Genomic DNA, 12,285 nt, shown 5'->3' on the forward strand with positions numbered 1-12,285 from the left:
GTTCACCAGCAATGGGGATGAAGAGGTTCTCACAAACTTCCAAAGAGATATGGCTGATGGTGTAAACAGAGAGAACAACTGCACTTGTTGAATGTTCAAAGGCCACTCTCATTTGGGTCTTTAACAAATGGATAGCTGCTGGATAAGAACATCCATGAACAGATGCAACTGTGGATGGAAGTGTAAGGTGAGAATAGGTGTTCAATATTGAAGCACCTACTGTCACCTTACACATTAATGGATTATCAGGTTAATTGTCACCAATTATGGAACCATTAACCTTCACATTTAATATATGAATATCACAAGGCACCAGTACCCACAGAATGCAAAGGATCCTAAAAGGAATGCACTTAAGGAGTAGGAAACCATGGAAACCACTGTCTCTCCCACAAACTGGAAAACAGAGGCAAGTGTGGCCTCTTCCAAGCCATAGTATACTCTTCCATCAGTGCTGGAAAGCATAAATGGAGGAAATCACAAGAGGCACTTAAACATTCCCATCGTGTACTCATAGTACAGTTGGCTGGATTACGTCTAATTGTGTGAAGCAATTTTTCATACATGTTTGGACCTCTAATCTCACTTGGAGATTGATGTTCAAATAACCTCTGGCATGAATGCCAGAGTATATTTGAACATTACTATGAATCGGGTAGACCCAGCGATGCTGTATGATAGTGCAGTCAGATATGAAGTTTTCTGAGCAGTGTAGACAGGCAGTCAGAGAACATCATGGGGTTTTGTCAATGATATAGATGGGCTAAGAAGTGGCAACTGAGGTTTAATATTGACAAATGCAAAGTACTGCATATGGGTAGAAGTAATTCCACAGTAACGTACCAACTGTGTGGTACTACACTTAGGGTGGTAGAAAATGAAAGACCTGGGAGTAATTGTGCAGTCAGATATTAAGTTTTCTGAGCAGTGCAAACAGACTGCTAGAGAAAGTCATCGGGTATTGTCAATGATATACAGGAATTTTGCTAGTAGGGAAAAGGTGATTATCCCTTTGTATAAGGCAATAGTCAGGTCACGCCTTGAGTACTACATACCGGTCTGGAGGCCTCATTTTAGGAAGGATATAGAGTTGCTTGAGCGAGTACAGAGAAGGGCAACAAGATTGGTGATGGGAACAAGGGAAAGGTGGCCTTATCAAGAAAGGCTTAAGTTCTGCAAATTGCAGCATCTGCAGACTAAGCACCTGCTAGGTGATCTGATTGAAGTATATAAGGCCTTGAATGGGTTGGGCAGGCTCAATTCTGATGGGATTCTTCCTCTTGTTCAGATTACAAATCTGAGGGTGCATAAATTCAAATTGAGGAAAAACAGTTATAGAATAAATGTGCAGAAATTTGCCTTTAGCCAGCAAGTAGTTGATTATTGGAACAAACTTCCATCTGTCGTGGAAATTGATACTTAAATAAATTCAAGGAAGAACTGGACAAACTTTTGGAGCGAATGGATGGGTGAAATGGGAAGTGGTTTTTTTTTTTTTTTTTTTTTTTTTGCTAATGCTGTACAGACCTGCTTTCTTGCATCATATGTCTCTACTAATGCTAATTTATCCCAATGGACAGGGGGTACTTCAATCCAGAGATTAAAGTATTCCTTGTGCTCCAGCCTGGATCTCAATTCAACTGGGCATCTGAGGAATGCTCAGTTGAATTGAGATCCAGGTATATTCAACTAGAAAGGTATATTCATCAGAGCTATCCTCTGCTTACATCACTGCAGGAAACGAAGGCACTTTTGTTAAAATGAATGGTCCAATATTTCTTGTGTCATGTTTTCGAACACTGTTGACTTTTGGCATATTGTGTCTGAGCACACTATTAAGCTGTTCTAGTAAAGCGGCCAGTCAATGTATTATTTATTTTTATTTTTTTTTACAGTTGTTAAGTAAAGTTGTAAGTTAACTAAAATTACAGATTCAGAAACCATGAGATTTTAGACAAAACTAAGCTTTATTTAGGTCTAGCCACATTTTACAAAATTAAAATAAATTGTCAACATCTCAGTTACTTCTTGGGACTCATTAGCATTAGTAGAGGCATTTGATGCAAGAAAGCAAGCTTATGCAGCATCAGCCAAAAAAAAAAAAAAAAAAAACCACTTCCACTTCACCCCTCTGTTCGTTCAAAATACCTGTCCAGCTGAGCCTTAAACTTATTTAGGCTATCAACCTCCACCACAAGGGATGGGAGTCTGTTCCACCAACCGCTGGCTAAAGGCAAATTTCCGCACGTCAATCCTACATCTGTCTTTCCTCAATTTGAATTTATGCCCTCTCAGGTGATTTTTCTGAGCTAGAGGAAGAATCCCATCAGCATTGAGCATGCTTAAACCATTCAAGGCTTTATACATCTCTATCAGATCACCTCGCTGGTGCCTAGTCTCCAGACACTGTAATTTGCAAAACTTAAGCCTTTCTTCGTAAGAGCACCCCTTTGTTCCATTCACTAATCTTGTTGCCCTTCTCTGTACTCGTTCCAGCAGCTCTACATCCTTCTTGAAATTAGGCCTCCAGACCTGTATACAGTACTCTAGGTGTGGCCTGACCATTGCCTTATACAATGGAATAATCACCTCCTTATCCCTGCTGGAAAAATTCCTGTATATCATTGACAATACTCCATGAGCTACTCTTGCAGCCCGTCTGCACTACTCAGAGAACTTCATATCTGACTGCACAACCACCCCCAAGTCCCTTTCATTCTCTACCACTGTCAGTGTAGTACCACAGAGTTGATACGTTGCTCTGGGGTTGCTGTTTCCCATGTGTAGTACTTTACATTTGTCAATGTTAAACTTCATTTGCCACCTCTCAGCCCATCTGCTCAACCTTTCCAGATCCTGTTGCAGCAGCATAGTGTCAGTAGTGTCCTTGACAACCCTGCCAACCTTTGTATCATCTGAAAACTTGGACATTAAGCTTGATATACCATCATCAATATCATTTATAAATACAGAAAACAATAATGGACCCAACACTGAGCCCTGAGGGACTCCACTAATAACATTAGTCCAAGATGAGCAGTGTCCATTGATTACCACTCTCTGTCTTCTCCCCCTCACCCACCCCTTTATCCATAGCAGCAATTTGCCTCCAATGCCACACTGCTTCAATTTGTGTAGCAGTCTTCCATGTGCAACAGTATCAAAAGCCTTTCTAAGATCCAAGTATATAATATCAAAGTTATTCCCTGCATCCAGTTCTTTTGTGACTGCATCATAGTATCCAATCAAGTTGGTCAGGCAAGACTTCCCCTTAACAAAACCATGCTGTGTCTGAGCTATAACTGAAGTCTTGTCTAAATGATCCTGCAGTGCTTCTTTAACCAGTGCCTCCATTAATTTTCCTGGAACAGAAGTTAAGCTCACAGGTCTATAATTACTTGTGTCAGCCTTTGATCCTCCTTTGTGAATTGGGGTCACATTTGCACATCTCCGGTCTGTGGGTACCTCCCCTGAGTCCAAAGAAGCTCTCATAATTATGGCTAAGGGTTTGCTTACTTCCTTTGCTGCCTCCTTTAATATAACTGGATAGATCCCATCCACCCCGGGTGCCTTTCTTGTGTTTATCTTCAACAGTTTCTCCTCCACTTTACTCCCAGTTATTTCAAGATTCTGTAGCTTACTGCTAGAGTTGAATACACCTCTGGCATTCCCCTTGCTGAATAACTCCTCATGTGTGAATGTCGATACAAAATATTCATTTAGTTTGTTAGCTACCTGAGCAGGATCATCAACAGTTCACTCATCAATATCGAGTGGACCAATCTGATTCATCCCCTTCCTTCTAGAGTTTACATAAGTAAAGAACTCTTTGCTGTTTTTCTTTGCATCCCTTGCCAAAGATTTCTCGTAATCTGCCTTCGCCTGCCTAACCTTCTTTGTAACTTGGTTGCATATCAACTTGTATCTATCATAGGCTTCTGTGTCATGTGTTAATTTGTAAGTATCCCATGCATTTTTCTTCTCTGCCATATGCCTCATTAGTTCATCTGACATCCATTTTGGCCTAAACCTTGAACAATATTTCTTAATTGGTATGTAAAGTCTAGTAGCTTCCAAGATAAGTTCTTTGAATGCTTCCCATTTTGAATTTGCTGTTGGTAACATCATCAGTTGGTCCCACTGTATAGAATTTAAATACTGTCTCAGTCCATCGTAGTCACCTTTACGGAAGCAATAACCCTTCCCTTTACCCCTAATGGTAGTTGCCTCTTTGAGTAAATCCCACTTAAGCACACTGTGATCACTGCCACCTAGTGGTTCATTTATCTGCAGATTCTTAATGCATGAAGAATCACTGCTGATAATCAAATCAAGAGTATTCCTCCCTCTAGTTGCCTCCCGAACATGCTGATGTAGAAAACAATCATCCAATAAATCCACAAAAGCCCTGCTAGTGTGTGAGTAACCAGCCCCCAAATTCCAGTCAATATCTGGGAAATTAAAATCTCCCATTATAAGACTCTCTGATTTACTGGCCCACTCTATTTCCCTGTACAGTTCCTTATTATACTCATCAGAGTCATTAGGCCTATAGCACACTCCTACTCTCAATTTTGATCTCCCAATGCTTATGTCACACCAAACTGACTCAACACTGCACTGTCCAGCGATGTCGACTGGCTTCACTTCCTTGGTTTTTATGTGTTTCTTAACTAATAGCATAACCCCTCCCCCCTTCCTATCCTGTCTATCCTTTCTGTAGACGTTGTACTCCCCAAATTCCAGTTCTGCATCCCTTATATCTGTGTGACACCACGTCTCTGATATCCCAACAATATCTGCCTTTGATGTTTTGAGCAATACCTCAAATTCATCAAATTTATTTACTAAACTCCTAGCATTGGTGTACACGCAAGTATACCTGCACCTGTTTCTATTCTTAGCTACCCTAACACAACCCATGTGTTTACTTGTACCGCAATGGCTCCCAGCAGTCTCTGAAATATCATGCATCTTGTTTTTCAAGCTTCTGCTCATTCTAAGAGAAGCAGTGCAAGAATCTCTTTCACCTCTGCCAGTGGCTACTGTCAATCTATTGGTCTTTGTCTCCCCCCAAGCTAGCAGTTTTCCGACCCACCTAACACTGCCTCAATAGCATCAGCAAATATTCTTGCACCCTTTCTATTTTCAAGTATGATCATTTTCAAGTATGATCTCCTTACATATGAAGGAATGGTCTGCTAGCAAAGCCAAACTAAAACTGAACAGAAATAGAACTGTTAGTTGTCCTATTCTTGTTACTTAATTCTACTCTAGCAAAGCTAGAGTAGAATTAAGGCTCAATTCTGAATAGAGAGTAGAATTACCTTCACATGTAGGCAGTGTCTTCACAGACTACCAAAGAGGAATCAATAATTTTGTAAAATTGTAAACCTGTACCTAAAATAAAGCTCACAGTTTTGCTCTGCTACTGTGTGATTTCCAAGTGTCTTTAACCTTACTTAATAGTTCTATTCATTTAAGAGTTAAGAATTATTAACAGAAAATTAACTTACTTTTATTTTCAAACTGTATTTGACGCAGTCGGTCCCTAATTCTTTTCCTTTCATCAAAGTCTTCTGTCTCATCCAGCTGTGCATAAAGATACATATATATATAATTAATAGAATATTTTATAAGTAAAAGGAATTATATTTAAAAAATTATGAACAGTATAATAAAAAAATAAAAAAATCTAAACAATGATATATAAAACAAAGCTGAAGTACCATATTATAGATTAACTGAGATCTGAAATCTTTCTACATATTCATGTACAAAATTCTATTCTATTCTATTCTATTCTCTCTCTCTCTCTCTCTCTCTCTCTCTCTCTCTCTCTCTCTCTCTCTCTCTCTCTCTCTCTCTCTCTCTCTCTCTCTCTCTCATCAATTACCTACACAATATAAGGGAAAGCATGGACTTCTGGAATAACAATTAAGAGACCTGATAGATAGCAAGTATCTGTAGCATTGAGACATCACTCCCATCATGCACCAGGTGACATACACTCAGAGTAGAACTGCTGCTAATTGGGGTAATGTATATGGGTACTGTTATGCACATTATGAAAATTAGCCCTTACTCTCAAAAAAGTTCCCAGCTATAATGTAGTTGCAAACTAACATATCTCCATAAGTACAGAGTATTTAAATATTGTTTATTTAAAACTAATGTGCAATGGATTCCTTCCATTGTCCAAGCAAATCAGATAATCAGTGAGCACCTTTCATTGAAGAGGCCTCTGGAGTCAGGAACTCTGATTCATCTATGATGGCTACTAAAACACTGACTCAAATTGATAAAATTCCTTTATTAAACAAAAAATAAAATAAGATAAAAATACACATACTGACTTTATAAAACCGTATATTAAAATAAAATTAAAATGAAATAAAATGGTAAATGACAAGAATAAAATGCGATAAAATATAAAACTAAAAGTGCTAAAAACATGTTTAAAATCACTAAAAACCACTAAAACAGGATCTTTCAGCAGCAGCGGCTGCCTTCATCAGCAATAATGGTTGCAGGTTATCTGACAATCTATATATGTACACATATATGCCCCAGCAGGTCCGCGACATGAACTATGGCACCTGCGCACAGTCCACTTCTCGTGCGTTGGAACCAAAAATGGAACAAACCACTCTAAACCGTTAGTCTCTTCTTATGATAAGGGCTTCAAAGAGCGGATGAATGCGATGAATGCAGAGGTGCCATAGTTTCTGTCACAGACCTGCTGGGGCATATGTGAGACTGAGAATTCTCAGGTCTCAACAATCAGGCAGATCTAATCAACTATTCTATTGTTCAAACCATATTTTGGGATATTTAGGTTAAAATGTCAAAAACCACATTCGATTGGATCCCACGATAATTAAGCAAAAGATGAGAGAAACCCAGGGTTGTGGAGAATAAGTTGATGTTTCATATTAGTAATAAATACAAAGCCAACAGCCTAATTACCATTTGATTGTAGCCATCTGAATGGCTACAATCAAATGGCAGTTTCAGGAAGTATGATTGCAACAATACAAGTTACCTCTAGTGGAAGCTGCAGATGAAGTCACTTCCTCATCGCATTTTTCGTGACCAATTAGATTTACTTGGTTGAAGTGCACCAAGGATGTTTCACATCAAAAGAATAAAAAGCCAGCAAAACTGTGAGCCCATTGTTAAAATATTCACAGCTGACCACTTTTTATACTGTCCTCTTAAAAATGAGGCATCTAAGTGCATTAACTGCAAGCTTAGAAACAGACCATAATCATTCCATTTGTGTCCTGAATATCTTCAGGCACTAGAGTTAGCACGTATGAAACTCTCAGTGGATAATTTCAAATCAATTATATTTTAACTGACAGGGTTTCAACACCTGAACTTATCTCCATCTTGCAAATTAATCCCAGCAGTTTAGAAGTGTAGCTGATGAAATCTGACTTATTGCAGTTAAATTCTCATAACTTCGTTTGCATCCACGAACCATTCTTTTCTAGGCACTTTTTGATGCTTCTCCAGAATTATTCATTCTACAGACACTGATATCACAAATTGGTTATCATCGCTGTCAACAATCAGTTTGATATTACTCTTATTTCTGGTTTGTGCAACCAAAATTCAACTTGTATTCTGGTTTCGATGTCTTCCTTCTCCTTTTAACTGCTCTCTTTACTACCACCCACTGCAGATACAAACTTATCACCAGCTATTTTGAAAAAGGTTTTGTCATGCTTCATCCTGTAAATATACTGTTTACTACTGATTCCAATGTAAAATTATTTTTATGATACAATGATTATTTAGACTGCAGAGGCAGGCTTTTAGAAGACTTTCTGTTTATGCATAACCTGAACCTGCATAATATAAATACAGTAGACTCTCGATTTTCCAAGATAGATGGTAAAAAAATATTCATGGATAATCGATTTCCTGGTTAATCCAAAAATACAGTAAGTCTCCGACATACGTAAGAGATAAGTTCCAGGACTTCTTACATACGTCGAAATTTGCATAACTCGGGAATGACTAATAAAATATTGCTACTATATATATCCATGATATGCACAAAATCACATAATATCCTCAGAAGAGTGAAGAAAAATAATTATATATTTTTAATTAGTTCAATTAAAAACTTTATCTGGGGACAGCAGTAAAGTAGCCGGAGCGGCACATAAGAAAAGAAAACATAAAAGGAAGAAAAAACGCATGTTATTGAATTGTAAAAATTTATATGTATTTCGTAGCCTTGGTTATTATTATAGTTGACCTTTATTGGTGTCAACCGCTTCTCGTATTCTGTCTTTCTTTATTGTGTTCATCACTGACAAATTCCGCGTGATACTTGTTGATGTTTGGCCATTTTCATACATCCTTATTAGTTTAATTTTCTGATCCAACTCGATCGCTTTCCTTTTCTTGATAGATTTACTAGTTTGTTGTTTGTTTGTTATTTGGTTTTTAGGAGCATTAGCAACTAAGGCTATATTGCTCTGGGATATGTGGTGGTCATTCCCTGACCTTTCCGCATCCTCCGTATTTGGTGGTGACGGGCTCGAATCCCGATCTAATCAAGAAGCGTGTGCTACACACTGCTGTTTCTTCCCACCTGGCTACGGAGGCGCCTAGATTTACTAGTACTGCTGTCACTTATTCTCTTAGTCGGCACCATGATAACAGTCAAAATGAAATTTTCTGAAAAGAACTTCACAGGGTTAAGGTGAAAACTCACTATTATCACTCCACCTGAGCTCACATTTTACTGAAACACATTTCTGGAGGTCACTGCCATAAAACGATAAAAACAATTTGCACTTTCTGGGTTACTGGGCTTTTCTGTTAGTGCAAGCAATTATAAACGGGTAGTAAACTCAATCTTATTGCATTTGCAATAATACCGATAGCTGGAATTCTGTGAGTTGTTACATTATAGTGAAATGTATATCCCCTTCACTTGAAATCTTCAGTCATATAAAAAAATTATAAGTAATGTAATGTAAGTCCGAATCTACGTAAGTTGGGGACTTCTTATCGAAAAAATGTTCAGCAACCTACGTAAAAAGTATGCCGATAGATAAAGAACTTACCACGCATTACTCGCATGTCCAATTCGATGCTTCCCTTAATTTTTTTTCGATGTCGATTTTAAATCGAATAGCTTATTATTTTTTTATTTTTTACAATGCTGCGTATGGTTTGGCCACAAACATTATAATAGTTATTTGGAGATTTAACGGATGCACCGTTTTCAAACTTTTGAATAGTTTCAGGTTTTTGTTTAATTGAAAGGACAACTCTTGAGTTTGCCCATCATTTTTGCGATTTCTAAACAAAAAAAAAAGTTACTATAAAAAAAAAAAAAATTCCGACATCCCTGATATAAATGACGAAACAAAATTTGTCCTTTTGCGGTGCGACGGAACACAACAATTGATGCGACACACTAAAACAAGCTAAACATTTGAGGGTTTTTTTTTTTTTTTTTTTTTTTTTGAACCAGGGGTGAAGACAGTGGGGGTTTGCAAGATAATAGGCACACTAATCTCCTATAATGCCGCTTCTTGTCGCTTTTTTACGACTCACAAAACATCTGTTTATACCTATTCTAGTTATTACTTGAATTTTATGATTTCTGGTTGATTTTTTTTTTTTTTTTTTTTTTTTTTTAATTTGGAATCTTGAAGTGTCCCAGTTAATCTGCTTCCCAGATAATCTGATCCCAGTAAATCGAGAGTCTGCTGTAATTAGACATGTAATTGCTGAAATACACATGGAGAATCAAATATAGATTTAACAATTTCTCCACCTAATTTACTAATTCCACACCGTTACAATATCAAATTGGACGGTTCATACAGACTGTACGAATGGTGATCTATCTTGTGATCACTCTTTTGATTTCTTCACTCTTTCACTATCTCAATTACGCAGCTTGAACACTAAACTGACAACACACTCACCAATTTAATCAAATAATGTAGGTAATTATAGTCCTTAACAAATTGCATATCTCCACTACGTAAAGTAAGATGTTGATTTTCCACAGAAAGCTTGATTACAGAAGAGTGCACAATATTAAAATTCACTGGTAGCAATTCCTTTGGTCTCACAGTTGAAATATTTAGGTGTTATTAGTGATGAGTAACTTAACTCCATACCACATATTAACAATCTCATTGTTAATATGTGGTATGAAGTGATTGGTATAGCAAAAATCTTGACTAAGTCAAGGAGTTTACTAAAGTCAGAAATTTACAGCAGCCAACGTAATAATCACTTGTACTGAATGGGGCTTGAATATAAAAAACTGTTTCTTTATTATAAAGCCATTTTCATCCCATTTCTCTCTTTTGTCTCTGGCACCTAGTACTGCAGAGCTACTAATTTGAAGATTTTGCAAAACTGATTTCATTGAAAAGAATTATCTTCTTGACTGTAGAACAGTATAATCCCTTTGGATCTTCATCTTATTTAAAAAGGGATCTGTTACAGATTCAAACATGGAATAGCAACTGATATTCTCTGGCCAGCTTATGGCTTCCCTGTGGATAACAAAAGAAGCAAAGTGCACATTTGGAATGAATTGCGGAAGATCAGGGAGCTCAATGTATTACTGGCTGAGTCACTACTCTATTTAAGTCAGAAGTAACTTTTGTAACTAATATGGATGTTCCTTGATGGATAACTTCGAACCACTTACCTTTTGAAAGGATTCAGCCCTGAAGAGATTGTACAAGGCTCATGAGGTAGAATTTTTTGCAGCCAGGAGAGACTGATTTTAAAGGGATGGGCTACACTTAAACAGAAAGGCTGCACATATAATTATTGACGCTATCCATCGAGGCAGTGTTAGATGGGTCGAAAAACTGCTAGCTTGATGAGATACACTAACTGATAGGTTAACAGTCCGAACTGTTAACCTATCACAGTCCGTGGGAAGCAGTTACTCTGGAGTAACAGCTTCCCATACGTAGTACTTTACATTTGTCAATGTTAAACTTCATTTGCCACCTCTCAGCCCACCTGCTCAACTTTTCTAGATCCTGTTGCAGCAGCGTACTGTCATTAGTGTCATTAGCACCTGGGGTAGATGGGATCTATCCAGTTATATTAAAGGAGGTGGCAAAGGAAGTAAATAAACCCTTAGCCATAATTATGAGAGCACCCTTGTACTCAGGGGAAAACCCCATGGGCTGCAGATGTATCTCTAATTCACAAAGGGAAATCAAAGGATGACATGAATAATTACAGACCTGTTAGTTTGACTTCTGTTACACAGAAAATAATGGAATCACTAGTTAAAGAAGCATTGCAAGATCATCTAGACAAGGCTGCAGTAATAATTCAGACAGCATGGGTTTATTAAGGGGAAGTCTTGTCTGACCAATTTGACTGGATGCTATGATGTGGTCACAAAGGAGCAGGATTCAAAATTTAATTTTGATATCATATAGTTGGATTTTAGGAAAGCTTTTAATACTATTGCACATGGAAGACTACTGTACAAATTGGAGGCAGTGTGGTTTTAAGAGTAAGTTGCTACAATGGATAAAACGATGGTTGAGTGGGAGAAGACAGAGAGTGGTAATCAATGGACACAGCTCTTCGTGGACTAATGTTATTAGTGGAGTCCCCCAGGATTCAGTATTGGGTACATTATTGTTTTGTATATTTATAAATGATATTGATGAAGGTATATTAGCATTAGTAGAGGCATACGACGCAAGAAAGAAAGATAATGCAGCATCAGTCCGAGGGGGAAAAAATGGCTCCAATTTCACCCCTTCATTCATTCCAAATACCTGTCCAGCTCAGCCTTAAATTTGTTTAGGCTATCAACTTCCACAACAAAAGATGAAAGTCTGTTCCACCAATAAACTACCCACTGGCTAAAGACAAACTTCCTCACATCTATCCTACGACTGTCTTTACTCAATTTGAATTTATGCCCTCTCAGGTGATTATTCTGAGCAAAAGGAAGAATCCCATCAGCATTGAGCATGCTCAAACCATTCAATGTGTTATACACCTCAATCAGAACACCTCGCAGGTGCCTAATCTCTAGACACTGTATTCTGCAAAACTTAAGCCTTTCTTCGTAAGAGCAACCCATTGTTTGATTTTTTTTTTTTTTTTTTTTTTTGATTTGGTAGTTGTTGGCGCATCGGCTTCTGTGGCCATATTGCACCTCCCAAGGTTTTTGCAGTACTTTGATCCAAGCCCGAGGCGGGAATCGAGCCCGCGACCTTTGGGTTGCCGGGCAGGTACTTTACCCACTCGGCT

At 37.9% G+C, this 12,285-nt stretch overlaps 1 protein-coding gene across 3 annotated transcripts in view; it reads right to left on the reverse strand.

Moving 5' to 3' along the window:
- The window catches only part of LOC150080548 (uncharacterized), a 318,665-nt gene that overhangs the window by 135,832 nt on the left and 170,548 nt on the right, over positions 1-12,285 (reverse strand). For all 3 annotated transcript variants that reach the window (XM_090381740.1, XM_090381739.1, XM_090381741.1), the window contains exon 5: positions 5,517-5,592. In XM_090381740.1, the coding sequence (XP_090237866.1) occupies positions 5,517-5,592 (76 nt within the window). The remainder of the gene's footprint in view (positions 1-5,516; positions 5,593-12,285) is intronic.

Source organism: Mastigoproctus giganteus, chromosome 9 (genome assembly GCF_048544385.1).
Source record: "Mastigoproctus giganteus isolate SK-2022 chromosome 9, ASM4854438v1, whole genome shotgun sequence".
Classification (NCBI taxonomy): Eukaryota; Metazoa; Arthropoda; class Arachnida; order Uropygi; family Thelyphonidae; genus Mastigoproctus; species Mastigoproctus giganteus.